Source organism: Aotus nancymaae, unplaced genomic scaffold (genome assembly GCF_030222135.1).
Source record: "Aotus nancymaae isolate 86718 unplaced genomic scaffold, 86718_ANA_hifiasm-v0.15.2.pri h1tg000029l, whole genome shotgun sequence".
In the NCBI taxonomy this organism is placed as follows: Eukaryota; Metazoa; Chordata; class Mammalia; order Primates; family Aotidae; genus Aotus; species Aotus nancymaae.
Genome location: NW_026988442.1, coordinates 17526603 through 17553111, shown reverse-complemented (window position 1 = coordinate 17553111; position 26509 = coordinate 17526603). Strand labels below are relative to the sequence as shown.

Here is a 26509-nt window from a genome sequence, read left to right as displayed (position 1 = left end):
ACACTCTGACTTCCACAGTGCCCTTAAATACCACCATGTGTCTCATGTTAATTATAGCCAATATATGATACAAAGGTGTTAAATAAATTCACTTATTCATTCACTCAATATTTACTGAGCATCTACCATGCACCAGGCACTATGACAGGCAGAATTAGTTAGGAGGTAGTAGAAATGCCAAACAACAATTTCATCAAGTTATTTTGCCATCTGCTCCTAATAACGTCTATAATTTGAAAAGATAAGAGTCCCTACCACTACGATGACTTGTCAAAGCACCAAGGTCTTCTAATCAAGAACTCTTGACTATCAGCAATTCAGAGAAGAGTAGGCTAGACTGGACCCATGACAGCAAATATCAATGGCAATGACTTTGTGAAATGAGCCTGACATTTGTGATCAGGAGCAGAGGAAGAGTCTGACTCCCAATGTAGCCACTTAGCCACTGTATGACCTGAAGCCATGATTTCAGTGAGTCTCACAATTACCCCATCTTCAGAATGAGAAATAACACCAAGCTTGAGGGGCTGTTGTAAGGCTCAAACATGATCAGATGTGTAAAGATACTCCTACAGGTGCTGAATATGGGGAATAACAAATGACCATGTTGGGTGAAATTCTAATGCCCTTTGTTTCAGTCTGTACTGTCATCTCCCTCCCACCAGAAGTGTCTTCCTCTGTAAGCATTTCTGTTCTTGCGTTCCCTTTAATAATGAAATATTCTTGTCTAGTATGTCTGTAATTGCAATAAAGTTTTGTGGTAAGTATCTATAAAATTGCTTTTTCCCCCATGTCTATTTTCCTCCTTCTTCAAACTGTAAATTTGTTGAGGGCTGGGAATGTCTCTCCTACCTGGGTGGTAACTTTGAGAGGATATGAGAACTGGAAGAGTAAAGCAGAGAGACTTAATAAGGTTGTAGTCAAGTTCAGGAGAGGTGATGAGGCAAAGACAGCAGCAACAAAAAAGACTGGTTCAAGAGATTTTCTAAGGTGAATTCATAGGACTGATGATCAATTTCGTGTGTGGAATATTAGAGTTAAGGATGGTATGTTGATTTCTACAGTGGGTGGTGGGGAGGAGGCTGGTGCCATTTTACCAGGACAGGAAAGCAGAAAAGATGGCAGCAGTGAAGGAATGGATATGGTTTTGAACAAGCTGAGTTTGAAGATCTGGTGCTATCTGCTGATTATTAGCCCAGAGCTTGAGAGCGAGTTGAAGATCTGTGAGTTAATAGCAGATAGATGAAGGGTAAAGCTGCAGGAGTAGATGAGATTACCCAAGGAGAATGCAGGGAAGAAAAAAGAGAGAAACGGGGGAAGACACTGCCAATCCATTCAAAAACGAATGCTGAGGGACAGGCAGAGGAAAATGATCGGGAGATGGAATACTAGGAAGAGCAGCCTCCCCTAGGACCAGCACTGTGTTCTGTTCCTTGTCTCCACTGGACCTGTCACACACTAGGTCTTTGTTATACTTTGAACCTAGCAGGGAGCCCCAGTAAAAGTTGGCCTTAAACAATGCCATGTCATTACAACCCACCACGAAGACTTTAAAAAATGTTTCTTTTTGTCTATGTTGGCTAAATTCTCTTCTTTTCTGACTGCAGGAAAGGTTTTGCCATTTCCTTCTTCTAACCCTAGGAGGTGGCGTGGGAGCTGTGATCTGACTTCCTCGCTGTTAGGAAGATACACATGGCAGCTGTATGCTTCCTGACATGTGGAGTCCAGCTGAATCACTTACAATTCTTTGCTGATGACAGAAAAGTATTCTTTAAAGCACTGACCTGTTATCAACTGCTGTCACTGCTGAAGAGGTAAAAATGCGTGTATATACACAGCATGCACACCACACACCTACACGCTGCTTGGTAGCTCACCCGCTTAAAGCTTTTAACAGCCTCCAGGGGAACTGTGTTAAAACAGCGCAATTAACTAGAACTGCTACAAGCTCAATAACTCACATACCTAATGAAGCAATACAAGGAAAACTGGACCTATTTTAATAAGAATTTTAAAAAGAGACAAGAAGTAAAGGTCAGATGCCATTTCTGGATCCCACCTCTTTCCTTCTTCCCTCCTATTCTGAAGCAGCTAATACCAAGGAGACAATATATACTGTGCTATTCTTTTAAAACTAAGGAGGCAGCCAATCATGCTATTGAACCCAAGGGCAAATCATTTCTTTCCAATCCATCCCCCAAGCTTACTGCCTCCCCTGATCTATTTCTGAAGGTTTTATTATGCAAACCTGAATGGATTTCAATTATAATAATTCTTTCCCTTCCCCACCCCAAGTCACAAAAGAGGAACTAAATTACCAGCATTCTAGGTTACAAGGGCAGTTTTGCTTTTACTCCCCTCCTTTAGAGTCACCTTAATCTAGAAGTTTCCTTCTTTCAAGCCCTTCTGCTGGCTTGGGAACACAGCTGTTTTTATGTCACCCACTACTTAGCATAGCATGACTCCTGACATTCCCATCAAGAATGAATTTGCCCATTTGCCCATAATTATCACAAAGCAATCAGACCGCAGGCCAGTAAAACCAACCTACCCTCTCCTGGCCCTCCCACAGTAGAGGTGTGGGCATTCTCTCTGCCTGGCCATCCCCATGGGTATGTGTGACTAAAGCTAGGGTGGGCAGAAGTGGAGACAGTTTAAGGTCTCTCAGTGCCTGCTTTATTCTGGGGCCTATGCTAAGCATGTACATGTCATCTCATCTGACTCTTGCAAACACCCTTCATAGTGGATTCTAGCCTCATTATTTTACAGATGTGGCAAGTGCGGTCCAGGGAGCTTAGGAATTTGCCCAAGATGGCACAGTTGATAAGCAGCAGATCCATCTGTACCACATCAGGCTGTACTGCAACTTTGGGAGTCAGGGGAAGGCCCTAAGAGGTGACAGGGGCTAAGACTGGACCAGGATGGACTTAAAGAGGCAAACCAGGATGTGTGATATCATCTGAGAGACCAAAACAGATACCCCTTTATCAACTAAGATGGACCCTAAGGTTTCCTACAGGTGGAGGGTTCAGGGCTCAGCTGGCATAGCAACTTCCTGAATTCCCATGGCTACACACACAAAAAACATACTCTTGAGAAACTCCCTAAGAATATCAGGCAAATTATCAGACCCCTCTTAAGTATGATCGGAGAGAGGACTGGCCTTGCAAACATTCTTTTCTGATAAGCAATGGCAGACTTCCAGCCAGTTTCAATCAGCTCAGGGAGACTGTACACAAACTTGTGTCTTATAGTTCACTATTTGGCATAAAGAGCCAAATCCTATCTCATTTTAATGCTAAAACCCTGCCCCAGAGTGAACACGGGATGTGTTACATATATTTGCCCATTGTGCATGCACTTGCCTCCCCTCATAAATATGTATAGCTTTCCCCCCAAAAAAACTGCTGAATGTGCAGTTTAATTGGAGTTTAATGGAGGCACTGCTCTGCTCTGCCTCCATTCTTACTCTGCCATTCCTGGCTGAAGGCTGGTTTGCGGCATGGCAGCAGCTTGTAGGGGTGGGGGCAGGAGTATAGGGCTGTGCTTTCTACTTGGGGTTCACCTCTGCTCTCTGGGTCTCTACCGTCTAATACAGAACTTGTGAAGCCTAAAACCCAAGCCGCCCTTTTGCTTTTTGAAGACAGAGCACCTTTGGTACATGCCACAGACTGTCTCTTCCTAGTTCACAAACTCATACTGTCAACAAAACTCTCCTTTCTACTAGTTAGCCACCCTGGTGCTCTTGTGGACAACAGTAACAAGCCCCTGAAGCCTGACAAGAAAGAAAGGGAAGAGTGTAGGGTAGCTCTCTAGAGCTTCCGGACTGGCGAGCTGATTCCCAGGCCTCAGCGCTTACCTGGGAGCTGGGCTACCCCAGGTGCTTGTCATAGTGTGGCCTTGCCTATAAGGAAGGTGTGAGTACAGCAAAGCTCTTAAGGGTGTGGCTCTAAAGTGGGGCTTCTGCCATAATCTCCAAGCCAATGTGACAGAGTAAAACTTAGGGCTGAAAACACACTCATTTTAGCTTCCAAACAAGCTGAGTGAAAGACCATTCACTCCAGGTGTATGACAGACCGACAACCATCAATATGAATCAAAATCAACAGTATTGACTTCAACCTTGTAGGTTTCTGAGGAAAGCCCCAAACCCATGTTTGTCCTCAATGAGCAAGCAGTCTTTCAGGGAAATGGCTGTTCATTCACACAGTCAAGAAACATTTACCGTGCATCTACCACATGCCAAGCACCATGGAACCAGGCAATGGGGCCTAGAGGTGACAAGGCCCCATTGGTTCCATAATTTCAAGGGCTTATGAAGACAGAGTCCTGAGACCAAGAGGCCACTGAACGGAAGCTTCTATCCTAGTCTAGCGGTTCATGACATGCTTCCCTGAGAAAGTGACATCAAAACTAAGGACCAGGCTGGGCACGGTGGCTCATGTCTATAATCCCAGCACTTTGGGAGGCCAAGGTGGGCAGATTACTCGAGGTCAGGAGTTTGAGACCAGCTTGGCCAACATGGTGAAACCCCATCTCTACTAAAAATACAAAAATTAACCAGGTGCGGTGGTGGGCGTCTGTAGTCCCAGCTATTCTGGAAGCTGAGGCAGGAGAATCGCTTGAACCTGGGAGGCGGAGGCTGCAGTGAGCTGAGATCGCACCACTGCACTCCAGCCTGGGCAACAGAGTGAGACTCTGTCTCCAAAAAAAGAAAGAAAAGCTAAGGACCAAGGATGACTAAAAGACAGCCAGGCAGACAGGTCAGAGAAAATCACTGCTCATGGAGGGAAGAGCATGGTGGAAGCCCGGGGGCAGGAATGAGTTGGGCATGCTCACCAGTATTCCTGATGGTCTGGGGCCACTGTGCTCTAGTTTAGCACACAAATCTGGCACACTTACGTGAGAAGGGCTGCACACAGAGGGCAACCAAGAGCACAGTCTTACCCAGAGGACAGGACAAAGAAACCCTGCACAATGTGCACTGCTCTGCTCTGCCTCCATTCTTACTCTGCCATTCCTGGCTGAAGGCTGGTTTGCGGCATGGCAGCAGCTTGTAGGGGTGGGGGCAGGAGTATAGGGCTGTGCTTTCTACTTGGGGTTCACCTCTGCTCTCTGGGTGCTGGTCCACTCAGGATGCAGAGCTCATCCTCCCCAGCATTATAGCCCAAACATGCCTTCTAGGAGACGTCTTACCAAGCCATTGCCCTCACTAACATAATGTCATCAAATTCCTAACGCGGGTACTCCAAAGCAAATGTACTGGTAAGCACGCCACCGGGCACATTTTTCAGAAGAAAAGCAGCTGCTCACTGAATCTGTCACTTCCTCCTCTCTCAGTGCCATGCACACAGAGCAGGAGCCTGCTAAGGGCTGTTTTCCTTCACACTCTCTTCCAGCACACTCAACATGCAGCCTCGGGTTTTTCAGTGGAACCCAGCAGGTCAGCCACAGCAGAGACCCTGAGGAGCTTCCTGGATCACAGGCAACCTTGACAACCAGGGCCTGTGCCTCAGAATCTGAAGGCACAGATATCACAGCTTCTAGTTCACTAGTCTATTTCCCTCATCTTACAGACCAGAAAGGAAAATGCAGTGCAGGGAAGTTAAGCAAAGGTGTCAAAGTCACACAGCTAGTTAGCTGTAGAAGCCACAGCTTGGTTGCTTTCTCAGTTAATCTCCCCTAAAAACAAAAAAAGTAAGGATGCCACCAATACTTCATAGGTAATGAGTTTTAAATATGATAGCAAATAGTGCAGCCGGGCCAGGAAAGTGGCAGGCTTTCAATGAATGGTGACTGTCTGAAGCTTATCTCCTAGATCTCCAAGACCCGCTCCCATTCCCTCTCCCAGGGACTCATGCTGCCGAATTTTCAGTGGGGAAAATCTAGCATGGGGTTAACATATTTACAGAAGTGTCTGGTCAAAATGAGTTAAACTGGAGTCTCTACTTGTTCTCAGGTCTCTAGGCCACAGTATTTGCAAGGTCAGTTCCTCCTCTGCTCCAGTCAGATTTCCTATTGTCTCTGGAGAGTTGATTTGATCAGAGAAGATATCACTGAAGGTAGCCACTGAAGACAGGTCACACCACCTTCCCTGTCGCCACTCCAAGCTGGGAGAGACTAAGCCAAGTCAATTGGAAGAGAGAGAGGTGGGAGTTCCCAAGCTTTCATCTATGAGGGTGAGGAATGCAAAAGACCCTGCAGATACCCATGCCAATTCTACCAAGCACTGACACAAAAAGCCACCTGAACCAAGGGACGAACGCTGCTTTTGAGAAGACAACCAAATGAGCCAGTCAGCTCAGCCTTCCTCCTCTCTCAACACACTACCTCCTCACTCCCCTCCGCCTGCCACCCACACTTTAAAATCACCATCCAACCATGTAAATTTCCTGGTGGAAGCGTCTGCCAGCCTCCAGCACAACTGTCAATGCTCATAAATCCCTGGCCTTCCAGATTGCACTGTGGCTATTTACTGGGAGGAGGGCTGCAGCAGGCCACTAGACAATAGCAGAAGAGACTGGCCTAGCAGTAACTACTCTGGTTACAGCGTCGCAATTCATGGCAGCATTTTGCTGGGAGTATGCACCATCAGGGAGGAGAAACATAAAAAGGGGAATCCGGGCTGTAAATAGTTTATTTCGGCAATTCCTGATGTTGGCTGAATCATACTTTAGTACAGAAATACATGAAAGCACCACTCTGGAGGTGACATGTGTTGCCACCTCATTACTCTTTTCAAAAGGGTCTTCCATCAGAGAGACACCTCGCTACAAATTATAGTGAAGAAAACAAAACCCTCACACACAGACTTATTAACAGTCCAGGAGGAAATGGAACCACCAGGATTCAAACAAGCAGAGAACTGCTGCAACAAAGGCTATCAGTGACCTGGGGTCTCTTTCTCATTCATGAAAAATAAGAAGATAGAAGAGAAAAAAAGGCAGCACTCTTTCTTTCTACTCCCCAAACACATCAGAGCCTTTCAAAGTAGTTCGCGTTTCCCCGTTTCTCCTAATGCACCTAAATTAGGCTGACTCCTCCAGTGAATCCTACCTTCGTGTTCCTTCTCAGTGGTTCCCACTTTCTTGATCTTCCTGGGAGATTTCATAAAGAGGGGAAAGATGGTTCGTAAGCCAAGAATGTCAACAAACTTATGGCAGTTGTCTGTGCCTTCGGGGCCAATCATGGCATGGTCCAGCACTTTCAGGGCACTGCTCCGGGAGATCTTCTTTTCTCTGTGAACAAAAGAGGTTTCAGATAAGGTATTTCATGGGGAAGTTCTAGTGCTTAAAAAAAAGTGTATTTACTGCAGTACTCATTATATATCTAAATGAAAATATAACATACTTGTTAACAATTAGGGCAAGATGTCTATAATAGGGTGGACAAATTGTTATGGTCAGAATGATAAACACAAAAGGCAATACTCAAAATTCTTTATGAAGCATTACCACAATTACACATGAAAAACATACATTAAAAATGACTAGAAAGAAAGACATTAAAATTCTAAGAGATTATTTCAGGGTGTTGAGATTATAGACATTTTGTTATTCTTTTTTCTTTAACAGATTTATTGAGACAATTCACATACTATACAAGTCCCGCCATTTAAAATGTACAACTCAATGGGTTTTAGTATATTCACAGATATGTCAGCTACCACCACAACTATAAAACATTTTCATTATCCAGAGAAGAAACCACATACTCTTTAGCTATCACGCACTGCCTTCATCCCATCCCAGCCCTAAGCAACCACTGAGCTCCATTCTGTCTTATAGATTTGCCTATTCTAGACTCTTCATGTAACTGTTTACCATATAGTATGTGTTCTCTATGACTGGCCTCTTTCATTTGGCATAATGTTTTCAAGGTTCATCCACGTTGTAGCATGTGTCAGTACTTTATTCCTTCTTATTGCTGAAAAACACATGCCACAGTCTGTCCATTTATCAGTTGAGGGACACTTGGTTCATTTCCACCCTTTGGCTATTATGAACAATGCTTCTATAAACATTGTTTCCTTAGTTTCATTTTGAGATTGCTCACTGCAAGTGTACAGAAATACAACTGGTTTTATTTCTTGCAACCTTGCTAAACTCATTTGCTAGTTCTAATAATCTTTTAGTAGATTCCTTAGGATTTTCTCTATGCATTATGTTATCTGAAAACAGATAGTTTACTTCTTCCTTTCTAATCTAGATGTCTTTTATTTCATTGTATTGCCTAATTGTCCTGGCTAGAACCTCCAGTACAAGGCCTAATAGCAGTGACGAGGGTGAACATCCTTGTCTTGTCGCTGATCTTAGGGGGAAAGCATCTACTCTTTCACCATCAAGTATGATGTTAGCTATGGGTTTTTTTGTAGAAGAGTTTTATCAATGGTTGAAGAAGTTCTCTTCGATTCCTAGTTGAACTATTGGTATAAAACAATGTTGGATTTTGTCAAATGCTTTTTCTGCATCTTATTTTCCCTTTTCCTATTTTTCAGTATCTTGTTTTTCCATAATGAACATGTAGAATTTAAAAAGATAAACTATTATCATGAAAAAAAAGGTGATTTTTCCCTCTTGAAGTGAAAGGTCATAGAATAATAGTACCATTGGCTGCTGTTCTTACAGATACTTCCCTAGGGAGTATAATTTTTCTATAATCTTCAATTATTTTTTAAAATACTCTGAAGTAGAGAGGAGCAAGTCAGTCATTTCCTATCTTGCTACAGCTGGTAAATAAACCAACCAAACCAATAGGCAATATTTACTGAGCACCTACTTAGTATTGTGGTAGGCACAAGAGAAAATAGTAAAAAATGGGTTCTGCTTCCAAAAATAAAAAGCTAAATCTGGGGAGACCAAAGTAATATGAAAGTATCAGAGAAAAGTATAAATCAGCATATAATTTTTCCCCATGTGTTTATTCAGTCTACAAATATTTACTGGATACCTCTCATGTGATTGGGAAAGACTGGGTCCCAGTTTTCAAGCAGTTTACATTCTCACTGCAGGAGACAAAGAGAAATCGAGACACCTGATAATGGTTAGTGCCAAAGAAATAAAACAAGGCCATGTGAAAGAATGACTGGCGTGATCTCTTAGATTCGGTTATTAAGGAAAGCCTCCTAAGGAGTAACACTGTGTTGAGAACTGAGTGATAAGATGAATCGGTCGTAATTTTAGGGGTAAGACAACATTGAAGGCAGAGGAACAGTAAGCACAGAGGTCCTGAAATAGAAACAAGCTGCAGACAGGAGACTGTGTTTGCGGCAGACCAAGGAGCAGAGCGTTCCCAGCTCCAATCAGGGAGGGAAACATTGGCTGCATGGAAGGCCACGAGAAGGCATCCAAGTGATGAAGTGATTCCAGAAGTAGAGATGCAATTCAACATGTTGGTTCTCAGACTGTCATGTGTTACGTTACAGTGAGAGGGACAGATTACATGTATTTGGGAGATTGTGGGGAAAGAATAATATATATGTGAATATTTAAAATAAATGAACAAATAAGTAGGTAACAAAAGAATAAGTTAAGTACAGTGGGCACACAACAGGGAATACTTTGGTCAGAGGAAGGAGACAGTTTCTGAAGAGATTCTAGTCTGTCAAAAAGCAAAAGAAAAGACCACCAGCTGGGCGCGGTGGCTCACATCTATAATCCCAGCACTTTGGGAGGCCAAGGTGGGCAGATCACTTGAAGTCAGGAGTTCGAGACCAGCCTGGCCAACACAGTGAAACCTTGTATCTAAAAAAATAAAAATAAATGTATAAAAAAAAGACCACCAGATTCCACTATCAGGAAGCAACTAGCAACCTTCCAGAAAGCAGAGGTAGGGCAGAAGTGGGTTGAAAAGTAAAAGGAGGTGAGAAAGTAAGAGCGGTGAGTATAGGTTACGCCTTAGTAAATCCTGGAGGAGGAACCTCATCAGCTTAAGAGGGAAGCCAGGTCAAGATTTTTTTCAATTCCTATTTTTAAGAAAAGCCAATGGTGATGAGGAGACCAAAGATAAGCGACAATTAAACAGCTGGAGGGAGGTGACTGGTTTTGCAAGAGAAAGCAAGACTCATAAAAAACGGGGGTAGTACAAAAATTAGCCAGGTGTGGTGGTGGGCGCCTGTAATCCCAGTTACTTGGGAGGCTGAGGCAGGAGAATTGCTTGAACTGTGAGGAGGAGGTTGGAGTGAGCTGAGACAGCGCCATTGCACTCCAGCCTGGGTTACAGAGTGAGATTCTGTCTCAAAAAAAAAAAAAAAATGGGGTAATAACCCGGAGGCTTTCATGCAATTTCCCATGTGAAAGCCAAAGAAAAGGAATCAGAAATAATATCCCCTTTGGACAGTCTTTTGTAGACACAACACTATTAAAACACTGCACTATTAAAGTGCTGCTGGTCATAAAGAGTGCTATCCTGGGTCAGACTAGCCAGCCAGGACTGGGTCCCAATAGTGGAGGAAAGGACAGCAGCCACATCCCAGGACTCCTCAATCCTGGGCAAACAGAGAGAGCTGCCACCCTACTTCACGCTATTCCTATCTTCACTTCCCTTGTGGCTCAATCAAAACAATCCAAAGATACTTACAAATGACCTTCAATCCAACTATTGAGTTCCAAAGAAAAAAAAGGCATATACTATTGAGCATATGTCTTTATGCAGTCAGCATTATACTAGCAGCTAGGAATTATATGGTCCTTGTCTTTAAGCAATTTAAGAAGAGGTAAACAAAGATGATGATTTCAAAAGCCTGAAGCAATGGAAATCAAGTCCAAGGAGGTGAGAAGAGGAGATAATTTGCCTTATCTGGGAGAAGTCCTGAAGGTGTCAAATGGCAGATGACTTCTGCACTGAGTCTAAGGAATGAGTATTGCCAGGCAGGGATGGAAGAGTGACGACACTGGTGGCAGTGGTGGGTGTACAGCACTTGCAAAGGTGTGTGTAGAGTGTAGGAGCGCGCCAGCCAGGGAACCATTCGGTAGTTCCGAATGGCCAGTGGTGGAAGATGACTGAGGAGAGGCTGGGAGGAACATGGTCATGACAAGCTCCACAGGGAACCCAGGCTTCATCCTGTGGATGCTGAGAGGGCATGAGAATTTCAGACAAGGGAGGGCCCTGGACAGATATATTTCAGAAGGCTTAATCTGGCAGCAGTGTGAAGAAGGGATGGGAATGACAGCGCTTGCGGGTAAGGGAGGACAGTTAGGAGATTCTGGCAACAACAAAAATGAGAAATGACCAGAGGTTCTAACTACGGCAATGGTATGAAAAAGGCCTATTTGAAAGAGATATGAAATCTTAAATATCAGGAGCCAGGTAAACAAGGCTCCAAACTCAATAGGAAGGGACTTTTTGTATTAAGATGAAAATTCTAACAGAAACTTCTTTTCACTGCAGCTGGACTTTAGCATCTTACAAGCTTGAATTTATAAAGGTCATGACTAGGGCAGATAATCATGTGAGCAAAATTTAGGAAATTGAGATATAATATCTGCATTGTTTAGTCACTCAGGAAAAGGCCTCTGGAAATGAATGGCGGTCATAAAACAGGGCACCTTCAGTTACTACTCAGCATACGCTCAAACCATTTCACAAATAACGCAGAACTGTTTGAAATACAATTCAAAAGACTCCGGCTTAGCCAAGACTCTTTTTTTCCTGCCTAAGCAAATTCAACAAACAAAAGATTTTAAAAGCAAAACCCTTCTTCAGGTAGGTTGTGTAAGACACATTTAGAGGGGGCAGTAATTGCATATTGATCACCATTTAGGCAAGCAGCATGGAGGTGAACTTTGGAATATTCATTGGGCTTGAGTTCAGGCTTTTAGCAATCAATAGCTGTTGGGCTTGACTTTCTTGGGTTGACTTTATTTGAAATATTTATTCTACTGGAGGACAAGCAGTTTATCTTAGTCTTGTCTGGGTTCATCAGGCTGTCGATCATGCCAGGACCAATGTGAATGCTAGCCTCTATAAAACTGGGGGGTTGTGGGAAGTGGCTGAGAGTCATCCACTGCTCCCTATTCTTCTCACAGTGAGCCTTGTGATGTAGGAGAAATGTTTTCTGTTGTAGTTTTAATTAGCTTCTTCTTCTTTATTATGCAAAAATACTTTTGCTATGAACATAGATTCTGAGTATGATTTTCTTTGTTCATTTGTTCCCTCATCAAATATTTATGAGGTACGTAGCAGGTGCCAGATATTAAGTCCAGGATGCAGAGACAAGGCATAGCTCATTGCTTCGGAGGAGTCTGGTCCACAGGGGAGACAGACATGCGGAGAATGGGCAGACTGAAAAAAGCTAAGTCCTACGGTGGAGGTATATGCAAAGCAGAGAGTGAACGCAGGAAGGAGGACTGACCATGTCTGAATCAGGGAGGGAGGACTCACAAAGGAGATGATGCCTGAACCAAGCCTCAGGGGATGTTTCCCTTGCAAAGTCAGAGAGGGAGAGGGTATCCCATACAGAAGGAAATAAGAGCATATGCAAAGACATGGGTAAGCATGGGACATTCAGGGAAGTGGAGCATGATACTGCTAGAATATAAAGAGTAAGAAGACAGGCAGCAGCAAAACATAAGACAGGCTGATTTTTGAGTATCAGAAAGATTATGCTTGCCACAGTGTGTTGGACAATAATGGGGACAGGGGAGCAGAAGGAAGAGAGAAACAATATTAGAGGCAGAAAGACTGGTAAAAGGCGAAGTGCAAAGGGCTGAGTTCTGATTGAATCTGAGATGCCTGTGGGACACGGCAGTGATATCCAGCTTGAACTTACATGTCTGAAGTCCAGTAACGAAGTTAGCAATAGGGAAAATTTCGAAAGAAGACTAGGACCTTGAAGGAAACTTATTTGGAGGACAAGTGAAAGAGGTAAAATTCTCTCCTTTCTTGGACAAAGGAGACTGAATAATTAAAAAAAAAGAAAAAAAAAAAAAAGCAACAAGGTGTTCTTTAAAAGATTCTGTGAACCATAAACTAGTCCTGGCAAGAAATCTGGATAATGCCATATAAGATCATATTTTGTTTGCTTTACAATGTGCATGATAAAGTTCACTTACACTACAGAACCTGAAATATAAGATCACTTTACAGAATCCAGGATTTCTATGAATTAGACAGTAATCAGTATGACCACAGCTAGAAGCTGAGATGGGGGAAAAAGAAAAACAGAAACAAAAAATAAATAATTAGTAAATATGACCATAGGCATATTGAGCATTTGTTATGGTCAAGATGATGCCACCAAATGCAGTGACAGGAAGAGATGTGCACCATCAGTGCCCATGAACCTATATGAGCCGGCTCCAACACATCACTGCTCATCTCACCCCTCCGCCCACCACAGATCTCACGCTGGGCCATGTGACTGTGTGTGGTCAATAAACCATGAATGCAAGTAACATGTGCACTTCAGAGGGGAAGTTTTAGGATTTATTGCATTACGTGGTCTCTTCTCTGTACCATGAGACAGGCATGTACCATGAAGCACTGCTCCTTCAGCCTAAGTCCTGAAATAAAGAAGACGTAGAGCTGAGCTTCTGATGGCCAGTGATGAATGAACTATGAGTGAAAAATAAACATTTGTCATTGAAAGTCCTTGAAATTTTAGGTTTGTTATTGCAACAATTAACAATGTTCTGACTGATGTCTGATATGTGATAGAGCAAAGTTGCTAAATATAAGATCAATACACAAAAGTTAACTGCATTACTATCTACCAGGAATAAAGAATAAGAAAATATAGTTTAAAAAGTATCATATACTGCTGGACTTGTACTCTGGGCCAAAATGGGGTAACAAGGACTGGATTTACATCCTCCCTAACCCTGAAAGTTTAAAAAAAAAAAAAAGAACAAAACAATGGTTTTTAGACATCTGACATCAGGCAGCACAAAACAGTGACCCTATGGGAGGACAACACATGCAATGACCCCAACTAACCCCGTGGAGAGTTTCCAGGCCTCAGAGAAGGGAAGAGACAGAACTGGGAGTCCAGGCAGACCAATGCAGCTAGAGTTCACAGGGCCACCGCAGAGGACCACAGCAGAGCGCTAGCTGCACAGAGATCTACAGAGGGCCCCCTTCCAGTCTCCAGTACTGACAACCACAAACATGTGAGGAAACTAACCACAGCTGCAGAAAGAAGCTGTCTAGGAGAAGGCAGAGAAGGCGATCCCAGAACTCACAGAGGGCCAGGAATAGTTTATATTCCCACCAGTTATGGTAGAAAAACCTGATTAATTCACAGTGCACCAGGTGGAGTATTAGGTAATGTGCTTCAGCAGCGAGGCATTATTAGCCATAGACTAATCTGGTCCTGCCTAACAGAGCTTAAAAGTAAGTCTCAAAAGGACCAAACTATTTCCAAGTAACTTTCTATCTTAGAACCAAGCTCCATAACATTTATAGAAATATCCCTCCAAAAAAAAAAAAAAAAAAAAAAACCAACATCTAACAAGGTAAAATTCACAATATTTGAATTTCCATAAGAAATTACTAGGGACTCAAAGAATGACCATATGACCCACAGAGAGGAGAAAAAAAAAATCAGTAAAAATAACACAGATGGCAGAATTAGAAGACAAAGACAGCAAAAGTATAATTTAACTACAATTGATATGCAAAATGAAGAAGGCTGAGAAAAACTTCAGCATGTTAACTAGAAACATGGAAGAAAAGACCAAACTGAGCACCTACAAAGGAGAAATACAGTAGATGAGATTAACACTGCAGAAGAAAAGGAAGACTTGAGAACATGATAGAAATTGTCCAAAATAAAACACAGAGAAAAGAAGACAGGAAACAATGAACAAACGATCAGTGAACTGTGGTTGGAAATATTCAAATAGCTTAATATACACGTAATTATATTTTGTAACATAATTTATAATTATATAACATATAATTGTATCATATACATATAATTATATTCCCTGAAAGGCAGATGGGGGCAAGAAAAATGTCTGAAAAATGTAACTGTCCAACCTGGGCAACATGACAAAACTCTCTCTACTGAAAATATTTTTTAAAATTAGCTGGGCACAATGGTGCATGCCTGTGTAGTCCCAGCTAATTGGAAGGCTGAGGTGGGAGGATCACTTGAGCCCAAGAGGCAGAGGAGGAGGCAGAGGCTTCAGTGAGCTGAGACTGCACCACTGCATGCTAGCCTGGGCAACAGAGTGGGACCTTGTCTCAAAAAAAAAAAAAAAATTATAACCGAAAAATTTCCACCTGTGATGAAAACAGATCCAAGATGCTCAACAAACCTCAAACACCAAAGACGTGAAAAAAACGACAACGACACCAAGGCACATCACAAACTCAAAACCAACAATAAAGAGGATATCCTAAAAACAGCCAGAAAAAAGGCAGGAGGACAAATTACACATAGAGTAACACATATATGAATGATGGGAGACTTCTTATCGAAAACCAAGAAAGCCAAAAGGCAGTGGAACAACTGAGAGTATTGAAAGGAAAAAGACCAAACAAACAAAACCAGAAAAACCCTATCAACCTAGAATACTATATAACCTGGTAAAAATAGATTTCAAAGATGAAGGCAGCCATGCATGGTGGCTCATGCCTGTAATCCCAGCACTTTGGGAGGCCAAGGCAGGAGGATCACTTGAGGCCAGGAGTTCAAGACCGGCCTGGCCAACATGGCCAGATCCCTGTCTCTACTTAAAATACAAAAAAAAAAAAAAAAAAAAAAAAAAAAAAAAATTAGCCAGGTATGGTGGTGGGCACCTGTAATTCCAGCTACTCGGGAGGCTCAGGCAGGAGAATTGCTTGAACCCAGGAGGTAGAGGTTGTAGTGAGTCAAGAATGCACCACTATACTGCAGCCCAGGTGACAGAGTGTGATTGCCTCAAAAACAAACAAAGAAACCCCCCCAAAAATAGCCGGGCGTGGTAGTGCATGCCTATAATCCCAGCTACTCAGGAGGCTGAGGCACAGGAGTTGCTTGCACTCGGGAGGTGGAGGCTGTAGTGAGCTGAGATTGTGCCACTGCACTCCAGCCTGGGTGACAGAGCAAGACTGTATCTCAAAAGAAAAGAAAAATCTTTTTTCAGTCATACCACAGCTGACAGAAGTCATCACCAATAGACCAGCACTACCAGAGATGTTAAAGGAAGTCAGGTAGGCAGAAGGAAACTGACCCCAGATGGAAATCTGAATCTACACAAAAGAATGAAGAGTACAGAAAATGGCAAATAAGTGGGTGAATATAAAAGACTTTTTCTCTTTATTTTCAAAAATCTCTTTTAAAAAGATAACTGACCATTTAAACAAAAATAACAACAATGTATAACAGGGCTTATAACATGTTGAAATAAAAATGTATGACAATAGAAGCATAAAAACCTGGAGAGAGAAATAGAAGTTCACTCCCGTAAGGTTTTACCCCAGAGGTGTGTGCATGCACTTCTGGTGCCTCCTCTTGGTCCCACTCTTAAGGCCTCATTTAACCTTAATTACCTTCTTAAAAGTCCCATCTCCAAATTCAACAAATGAATTTGAGTGGGGAGAGGGGTCACAGTTTAGTTCATAACAGAAGGTAAAAGATACCATGCTAGCACTAATTAAGAAAGCTATGGTGTTTATATTAATATAAAACAAAGTAGATTTTAGATCAAAGAACATTACCAGGGATCAAGAAAGTTATTTCATAATAATAAAAGGGTCAATTAAACATAAGAATATATAATCCTAAAAGTTTAAGTAACTAAAAGAACTCAAAATACATGAAGCAAAAGGTGATAGAACTGAAAGGAAAAATAGACATATCCAGAACTATAGTCAGAGGTTTAATAATTGGTAGAATAAGACAGAAAATCTGTAAGAATATAAACGACTTGAACAACATGATCACCAATTTAACCTATTTGACATTTATTAAGCATTCCACCCAACAGCAGCAGAATACACATTCTCTTCAAGTATACAAGGATTATTTAGTAATAAGAGTGTGTTCTGGGCCAAAAACAAGTCTTAACAAATTTTGAAAGGTTCAAATCAGACAAAGTATGTTCTCTGACCACAATGAACGGCATGAAAGTAGAAATCAATAACAGAAAGATATTCAGAAAATTCCCAAATTCTTGGAAACTAAACAACATACTTGTAAATAACTCACTGGTCAAAGATGAATCAGAAGATAAATTAGTATTTTGAAGTGAATAAAGATAAAAATACAACATATCAAAATGCATATGACACAGCTAAAGCAGCAATTAGAGGGAAATTTATAGCAGTAAATACCTACAGGTTGAGTATTCCTTATCCAACATGCTTGGAACAAGAAGTGTTCCAAATTTTGATTTTTTTTCCAGTTTTGCAATAATTTGCATTATACTGGTTGAGCATTCCTAATAAGAAAATCTAAAATTCAAAATGCTCCAATAAGCATTTCCTTTGAACATCATGTTGATATTCAAAAAGTTTCAGATTCTTGGAGCAGTTTGTAAGAAAAAGAATAGCAAATTAAACACTAAGTAATGTAAAGAAAAGAAATAATGAGATTAAACGCCCAGCAATATGGTATGTTCCTATAGTCCCAGCTACTTAGGAGGCTGAGGCAGGAGGATCTTTTGAGCCCAGGAGTCAGGGGTCAGCCTGGGCAATATAGCAAGAACCCATCACACACACACACACCACACACCACAAACACACACACGCGCGCGCGCGCGCGCATGCGCACAGAAAAAATACAGATCCGAGCAGAAATTACTGAAATAGGAAACAGAAAAACAATGAAAACAAAAACTGTTTTGAGATCAATAAAACTGATAAACCTCTAACCACACTGATCAGAAAAAAAAAGATGTAGATTACCAACATCAAAAATAAGAAACAGTACATCACTACAGATTCTACCAATTTTAAAAGGATAATATGGAAATATTTATGAACACCTTTTTGCCAATAAGTTTGCCAACAGACAAAATAAATAAATGTCTTGAAGGATACCAATAGAAAAAGGTTAATGGAACAAATGAAAAATTATACTTCATGAAAATTGAAAAATTTTCAAAACACTATTATGAAAAGCAAGCCATGAACTGGGAGAAAATATCTGTAAAACATGTATCGGACAAAAGGTCTTACATGGTATAGTGTTCCCCAACCTTTTTGGTACCAGGGACCAGTTTCATGGAAGACAATTTTTCCCCAGGGGCAGAGGATGATTTTGGGATGAGACTGCTCCACCTCAGGTCATCAGGCATTAGATTCTCATAAGGAGCGCACAACTTCAATCCCTCACATGCACAGTTCACAGTGGGATTTGCACTCCTATGAGAATCTAACGCCACTGCTGACCTGACAGGAGGCAGAGCTCAGGCAGTAATGCTCATTCACCTGCTGTTCACTTTCTGCTGTGCAGTCCGGGGGGTCAGGGGGTAACCTCTGATATAAATCATATAATATGTAAAGAACTATTAAAATTCAGTAAGACAAATAACCCCTTACCCCCCAAATGGGCTAAAGATTTGAAGAAACACCACCAAAAAAGATATATGGATGGCAAATTTGGACCTGAAAGGACACCTGCATCATTAGTCATGAGGGAAAAGCAAATTAAAACAATGGTTAAAACAAAAAAGACTGACTGTACTGCTCCACGTGGAGCAACTGGAACTCCCACACTGCTGCGGAATTTTAAAATGCTACAACCATTTTGTAAACAGTTTGGCAGTGTCTTAAAAAGTTAACTGTATACCCAACATATGACCCAGCAGTTTAACTAAGTATTTACCTAAGAGCTATTAAAAATGTCTGCCCAAAGATTTGCACATGAAAGCTCACTGCAGAACCATTCATAAGAGCAAAAAACTAAAAACCCAAATGTCCTTCAACAAGTGAATAAACAAACTGCGATATATCCATATAATGTAATGCTACTCAGCAGTAGAAAAGGAACTAATTATTGATACACAACATGGAGGAATCTCAAAATAATTAGTGAGTGAAATAGGTCAGACTAAAAAAAGAACATACTATATGATTCCATTTACATAAAATACTATAAAATGCAAACTAATACATAAGGTACAGAAAGCAAATCAACGGTGGCCTGAAAACACTGAGGTAGGGGGAGAGGATTACAAAGGGGCACAGAGAAACATTCGGGTGTGACAAATACATTCACTCTCATGCTTGCACTAGGGTATGATGGATGGATCGATACATATTGCAAAACTCACCGAATCGTATACTTTAACTATGTACAATTTAAACTACACTGGAATGATGAATAGCTATCAGGTCTGATGGAAGAGCTCAGACAGCCCTTACACCGCTTCCTGCCAGGTAATCTTGATTCAGTTTATCTGCCTTCTTCACCACAGCACTTTCCCATTTATTAAAAGGTAATGCCAGCCTGGAGGACTGTTGGAAGGATTACTTTGTGGTTTTGGAGTATTTTTCTAGTTCCTAGAGAACAGGGGCAAACTACTGTTATCCATCTAAGGGAGAATGGTAATATTAAGCCTGAAGAGGGAAGAGAATGCTCCTTGTTAGACAAAGGAGTGTACAGCTCGGAACACAACCTGTATACGGCCCCATCAAGAAGCACAGCTGACTTCTAAAAGATTTCCATTATTATTTTGCTTTTGCACTTGAATCCTGGGAGACTGGAGGTTAGAACAAAAGACTATTTCTTGAAAAACTGTAAAGGACGACAGGAATAATATAGTCTGGACCTTCAGATATTCATTAGGAACAAAAGCAAAGTAGAGTAAGGAAAAGAATAAAGAGGCCAGGAGCGGTGGCTCACGCCTGTAATCCCAGCACTTTGGGAGGCCAAGGCAGGCAGATCATCTGAGGTCGGGAGTTCGAGACCAGTCTGACCACTATGGAGAAATCTTGTCTCTACTAAAAATACAAAATTAGCTGGATGGGGTGGCGCATGCCTGTAGTCCCAGCTACTCAGGAGGCTGAGGCAGGAGAATCGCTTGAATTCGGGAGGCAGAGGTCATGGTGAGCTGAGATCATGCCATTGCACTACAGCCTGGGCAACAGAGTGAAAGTCTGTCTTAAAAAACAAAAGAAGAAGGGGATAAAAATCCAAACTTTCCCAGGTTGGCCTAGCTATACGCTTTGCCACAAGCTCACAGTTCAGAATTGGGCCTGCAAAAACTTACTCTGCACATATTATAGCATTGCCATTTTATTTGTTTTCTTTATCAGAGGCATTTTTCTTCAGGTTAAGGAAAATCTTATTGAAAAACCTTAGGAAAAAAAAAAAACCTGGTGGTTGCTGGAACAGATGTGGCTGTGTATCTCCTTTTTCTTTTTTTGCCTTTACAGTTAATAACCAAGATGGGTTCACTGTATTTATGCTACATAACCCAAAGCTGCATTTGTACACATCCCCTGGGATCATGGTGGTCTCTTCTCTTTCTAACGGAACAGGTTTTACAGCAGAAGTAATAAGCTTCATGTCAACATTTTCAAGGAAACTGACAATATAATTCTTTTGTCTCCCACTGGCTCTGCTGCTCCTTAAAGAACACTGAAGTATTCTGATACAAGGACTTACTGTTAAAAAGTACTTTGTGGTGGCAAGAAGCAAACGATTTAAAGTGCAGGCTATAATTAAACCTGATATATTGGAATCTTCTATTTGTAGCAACCATCTCACACCAAAGAGAGGTATCTGTAATGAAGAAATGGAAATGGCAAACCAGTCTCCCTCCAGGGACAATGAGGGTACTGTTATAGCTCCATCCCCAAGTAAGTATAATTTTGTCTTATTTTTTGTGGATTGGAACCCTCTGAATCTGATCACTTCGTTAAACAGCACAATAAACTATGACTTTCCTGAATTTTATTTTACTCTCAAACATCCCAGACTATGAAACTACCACTTGGTTCATGATCATGTGTTAATTCTTCTGCTGCCCACCAAAACCATCCAAACATCCTTCATGTAATCTAACTCTTGACTATCAAACCCAAAGAATGAGGCTGAGCTGCCTGATGCACAAAGGAGCATTTCCTTCTACATCAGAGACTCTGGTCCTCTCTGCCTTTCAGCACACAGTTCACTGCTTCAGAGGTTCTGCGTCTTCCACCCTTACTTCATCTTTTCTTTTCATTTATAAAAACACTGATGTGACCAAATGAGAACTACCTTTTCTTTTTTTGGTTCCTATACTCTAGGATGGCTGCCTGCTGCTTTTTCCACAGCATGAGTTCCACTTTTAAACATCACCTCAACAATCTTTTCTTTTCCAAGATGTCTTCATCTGTCCTTTGGCAAAGAGAGAAAAACAAAAAAGCTTTTCTTCTTATTGATTCTGTCAAGCACTGTGAAATCCAGACAGTCTGAACACAGGAATGGAGAAAAGTCATCTGGGTGACAGGGTAAACTACAGGAGAGAGGGCTGGGAGGTAAGGGCGAGTAGGTACTAGCGCTTCACAAACAGCTCCCAAAAACGAAAGCTCAGAGACCACAAATCTGCATGAAAGACTTCTTTGAACCTTGAGAAGAAAGGTGATTAGAATTGAAAACCTAAATATAACCCTAAATACCTAGGAGGGTAATGGAAGAAGAGAGTTGAGAGGCAAAGGGGAATAAGTGCAATTGTGGAACTCGTGCAGCTTCTGTTCTGAAGCCCAGCACAGGCACAGGCCAAACAGGGCAGTGATCCGAGGACTTGAGCGGACTCCTAGCCTCCCCCGAGCCTCAAGATCAGGATTGCAACCACACTATGGCCCCGTTTGTGCTCTCCATGCACTGAAAAATTTGACAGGGAAAACAGAACTAAATACGTTCGGGCAAGAGACTGAGTTCTCGGCAACAGGCTTTTTATTCCTTTCTTTGGGTCTATGTACAGAGTTTGCCAGAAATTCCTTGGGCCACTGATTCTAAACAGCAAAATGTTTCTCATTAATTTAGAAAATATTCACAGAAAAACAAAGGTGTATCTTTTGCTAGGTACTGGAGATACAAAGAGGAAGAAGACCCTGTCTCTGCTCTGAAAAGTATTACAGTACAATTGGAGACACGGCCATACAACTTATCATACATGGCGGAAAGTGCTCCAACAGAGAAAGCAAAGGATGCTGGCAGCCAACCCTCAAAACTTAGGGATGGGGATGTGGGGACAGACGTGGGGGAAGTGACACCGAAGAAAATGGCTGCTTAGACAAGTTTAAGCCTAAACATCAAAGGCGAGTCATCAAAATAATAATAATAACAACGAAATGCGTCAAGGGACCTAAAATAGTTCGGTTTAGAGAGTGGACTGTAAATGTGCAGAAAGGAAAGAATGAGAGAGATGGCGGTAGGACGATTAGGCAGCGGCCAGACACTGAAGGGACTAGAAACAATTTTGAATGTTCATAGACAAAGAAATAAAGCCACATTTCTAAAAAACTAAAGGTAATCACTAATAGAAAGAATAATATTTTCCAAATCTCCAAAGAGAAGGAAAATAATGGAGGTAAAAAAGATAAGAAAAAACAAAACAAAATAAAACCATCAAGGAAATCATATAACAAAATAACCAGGAAAAGGGCTAAACATAATAGTCATTACAATAAACACAATGAATAAAAATTCATCTACTGAAACACAAACTTTCACACTGGATTAAAAACTCAGCTACGTGTCTTCAACAAGAGTTACATGTAACACGAAATGACATAAAAAGCTAAAGTTGTAGGGTAGCAGGTGCCTAGAGTCTCAGGCACCACCATATCCCGAGACTTCAAGGCTGTAGTGTGCCATGATTGCCTTCTATGAATAGCCACTGCACTCCAGCCTGCGCAACACAGTGGAACCCTGTCTTTAAAAAAAAAAAAAAAAAAAAAAAGCTAAAGATACCGGAAAGATCAGAAGAAACAGAAAAAAAAAAAAAAAATCCACGACCATAGTTAGAGACTAAACAAATTAGGGGATAAAAAGGACAGAAAAGAATGGAATATATTTACAATGTTGATTTATGATATAATTATAGTACTTTATATCCTAGAAACACAAATTCTATTTTGTGTTTCTATTCACATGTTCATGGAATAGTTACAAAAACTACCCAAGTATAAGGCCACAAACAAAATCTCAAATTTAGAAAAGTATTTTATAGCCTCTATTTTCTGTTGATGTAATAAGAAAATAAGACTTAATCACTTGGGAACCGAGAATAAAATTAAGAAATATTAAGAGGAAATTTTTAACCTGAAATGTTTTTATTTCTAAATATGAGAATTATTTTTTAAAGCATTGAGTGTTTAACTCAGAAACTTGGAAAAAGGACAACAAAATAAATGAAAAAGTAGAAAAAAAGAATTAAAGGAAGGGGAAAGTATACAAATATATAAAATGCTATAAGTATTGTAGACCATAAATACATACAATTTTGTCAACTATAATAAATACGTGTATGTACATATGCACACATATATATGCATATACGCATATATATGTACACACACGTATGCATATTTATATCTCACATATACGCATACACACACACACACACACACACACACATATACACACACATATATGTATATTTATATCAAAATCAAGAGCTGGTTCTCTACAAAAAGATGCCCTCCAAAAAAACAAATCCAATTGGTACCAGCTCAGTCGAAATAGAACAAAGCATCAGGTAGATTTCTAAGGTTCCCAACTCCAGGCTCTGGGTCTCAGATGGCATCTCTACAGCCTGGGGCTGCGGGGAGCTTGCTGTCCTGAAGGGAAGGACACAAGCCTGGCTGGTTTGCCACCTGTTGATTGTAGAGTCTTTGGGCCAAGAATGAACACAGGCAGTAGCCAGGCAGTGGTCAGTGTGAGCCTTGGGTGAAACCAAGTGCTGTGCTGGCTTCAGGAATGACCCAGCACAGTCCTAGTGGCGGCCACAGTGGTGCCTGTGTCACCCCTCCCCCAGCTCCAGGCAGCTCAACACAGAGAAACTTCATGTGTTTGGGGAAAAGTCAGGAAAGAGAACAAGAGTTTCTGCCTATTAATCCAGGGAATTCTCCTCCATTTTACCCAACACCACCAAGATGGTACCCCTACAAATCTACAAGAGCCACAGCGTTACTGGGCTTGGGGTGCCCCCTAATGCAGACACAGCTGCAGTGACAAAAGACTTAGATTGCAACACTCAAGACCCTCTAAATACCTGGAAAGCCTTCCCAAGAAGGATGAATACAAACAAGCCCAGACTGCAAAGACTACAATAAATACCTAACACTTCAATGCCCAGACACCAACAAACATCCATAAGCATCAAGACTGTCCAAGAAAACATGACCTCACCAAATGAACTAAATAAGGCACCAGTGAACAATGCCAGGAAGACAGAGACATGTGAGCTTTCAGATAAAAAAAATTCAAAATAGTTTTGAGGAAGCTCTATGAAATTTGAGATAACACAGAAGAAACACAGAATTCTATTAAATAAATTTAACAGATGTTGAAATAGTTAAAAAGAATCAAGCAAAAAATGCAACTGACATACAGCAGAATTGATGAAGAAGAAGAAAGAATTGGTAAGCTTGAAGACAGCCTATCTGAAAATATACGAAGACAAAAGAAGAAAAAGATAAGAAAGAATGAAGCACACCTACAAGATCTAGAAAATAGCCTCAAAAGGGCAAATCTAATAGCTATTGGCCTTAAAGAGGAGATAGAGACATTGGGGTAGAAAGTCTATTCCAAGGGATAATCACAGAGAACTTCCCAAACCTAGAGAAAGATATCAATATTCAAGTACAAAAGGTTACAGAACACCACCAAGCAGATTTAACCCAAAGAAGACTACCTCAAGGCATTTAATAACCAAACTCCCAAATGTCAAGGATAAACAAAGGATCCTAAAATCAGCAAGAGAAAAGAAATAATATATACAGAGGGGTTCCAATATGTTATGTCTGGCAGCAGACTTCTCGGTGGAAACCTTACATGCCAGGGAAGAGTGGCATGATATATTTAAAGTGCTGAAGAAACTACCTTTTACCCTAGAATAGTATATCCAGTGAAAATATCCTTCAAACATGAGGGGGAAATAAAGACTTTCCTGGACAAACAAAAGCTGAGGGATCTCATCAACACCAGACTCATCCTACAAGAAATGCTAAAGGCGGTTCTTCAACCTGAAAGAAAAGGATGCCAATGAGCAATAAGAAATCATCTGAAGGTACAAAACTCACTGGTAACCATAAGTACACAGAAAAACACAGAATACTGTAACACTGTAATTGCGGTGTATAAACTACTCATACCTTGAGTAGAAAGACTAATAGATGAACCTATTAAAATAACTACAACTTTTCAAGTCACAGAGCATATAACAAGATAGAAACAAGAAAAATTTAAAAGTAGAGGGGTAATGTTAAAGTGTAGAGTTTTTATTAGTTTTCTCTTTGCTTGTCAGTTTGTTTCTGCAATCAGTGTTAAGCCTGTCATCAGTTTAAAATAATGGGTTATAAAATAGTATTTGCAAGCCTCATGGTAATGTCAGGAGTCACGCAACACGTACACAAAAAATAAAAAGCAAGAAATTAAAACATACCATCTCAGAAAATCACCTTCATGAAGAGAAGGAAAGACCACAAGACAACCAGGAAACAAGTAACAAAATGGCAGGAGTAAGTTCTTACTTATCAATAATAATATTGCATATAAATGGACTAAACTCTCCAATCACAAGATATAGCATGGCCGAATGGATTAAAAAAAAAAGACTCAACAATCCATTGCCTACAAGAAACACACTTCACCTATAAAGACACATATAGGCCGAAAATAAAAGGATGGAAAAAGATATTCTATGCAAATGAAAACCAAAAAAGAGCAAGGAGAACTAGACTTAAATCAGACAAAATAGACAGCAAGACAAAAATTAGACAAAGAGACAAAGATAATGGTAAAGGGGCCAATTCAGCAAGAGAATATAATAATTGTAAAGATATATGCACCCAACACTGGAGCATCCAGATACCTAAAGCAAATACTATTAGAGCTAAAGAGAGAGATAGAACCCAATGCAATAAAAGCTGGAGACTTCAACACCACACTCAGCACTGGACCAATCATCCAGACAGAAAATCAACAAAGAAATACCAAATTTAATCTGCACTATAGACTAAATGGACCTAACGGATATTGACAAACCATATCATCCAAAAGTTGCAGAACACACATTCTTCTCCTTAGCAAATGGATTATTCTCAAGAATAGATCATATTTTAGGCTACAAAACAAGTCTTTAAAAATTCAAGAAAACTGAAATTATATCAAGTATCTTCTCTGATGACAATGGAATAAAACTAGAAATCAGTAACAAGAGGAATTTTTGAAACTATTCAAACATAGAAATTCAATGATATGCTCTTGAATAGCCAGTGGGTCAATGAAGAAATTAACAAAGAAAACAGTTCTTGAAGCAAATGAAAATGGAAACACAACATACCAAAATTTATGCGAAAAAGCAAAAGCAGTATTAAGAGGAAAGTTTATAGCAACAAACATCTACATCAAAAAAGGAGAAAAGCT

At 40.7% G+C, this 26509-nt stretch overlaps 1 protein-coding gene across 2 annotated transcripts in view; it reads right to left on the bottom strand.

The window, feature by feature from the left end:
* CTNNBL1 (catenin beta like 1) overlaps window positions 1-26509 on the bottom strand; it is a 181000-nt gene that overhangs the window by 64972 nt on the left and 89519 nt on the right. For both annotated transcript variants that reach the window (XM_012455042.3, XM_064382424.1), the window contains exon 11: window positions 7057-7238. In XM_012455042.3, the coding sequence (XP_012310465.1) occupies window positions 7057-7238 (182 nt within the window). The remainder of the gene's footprint in view (window positions 1-7056; window positions 7239-26509) is intronic.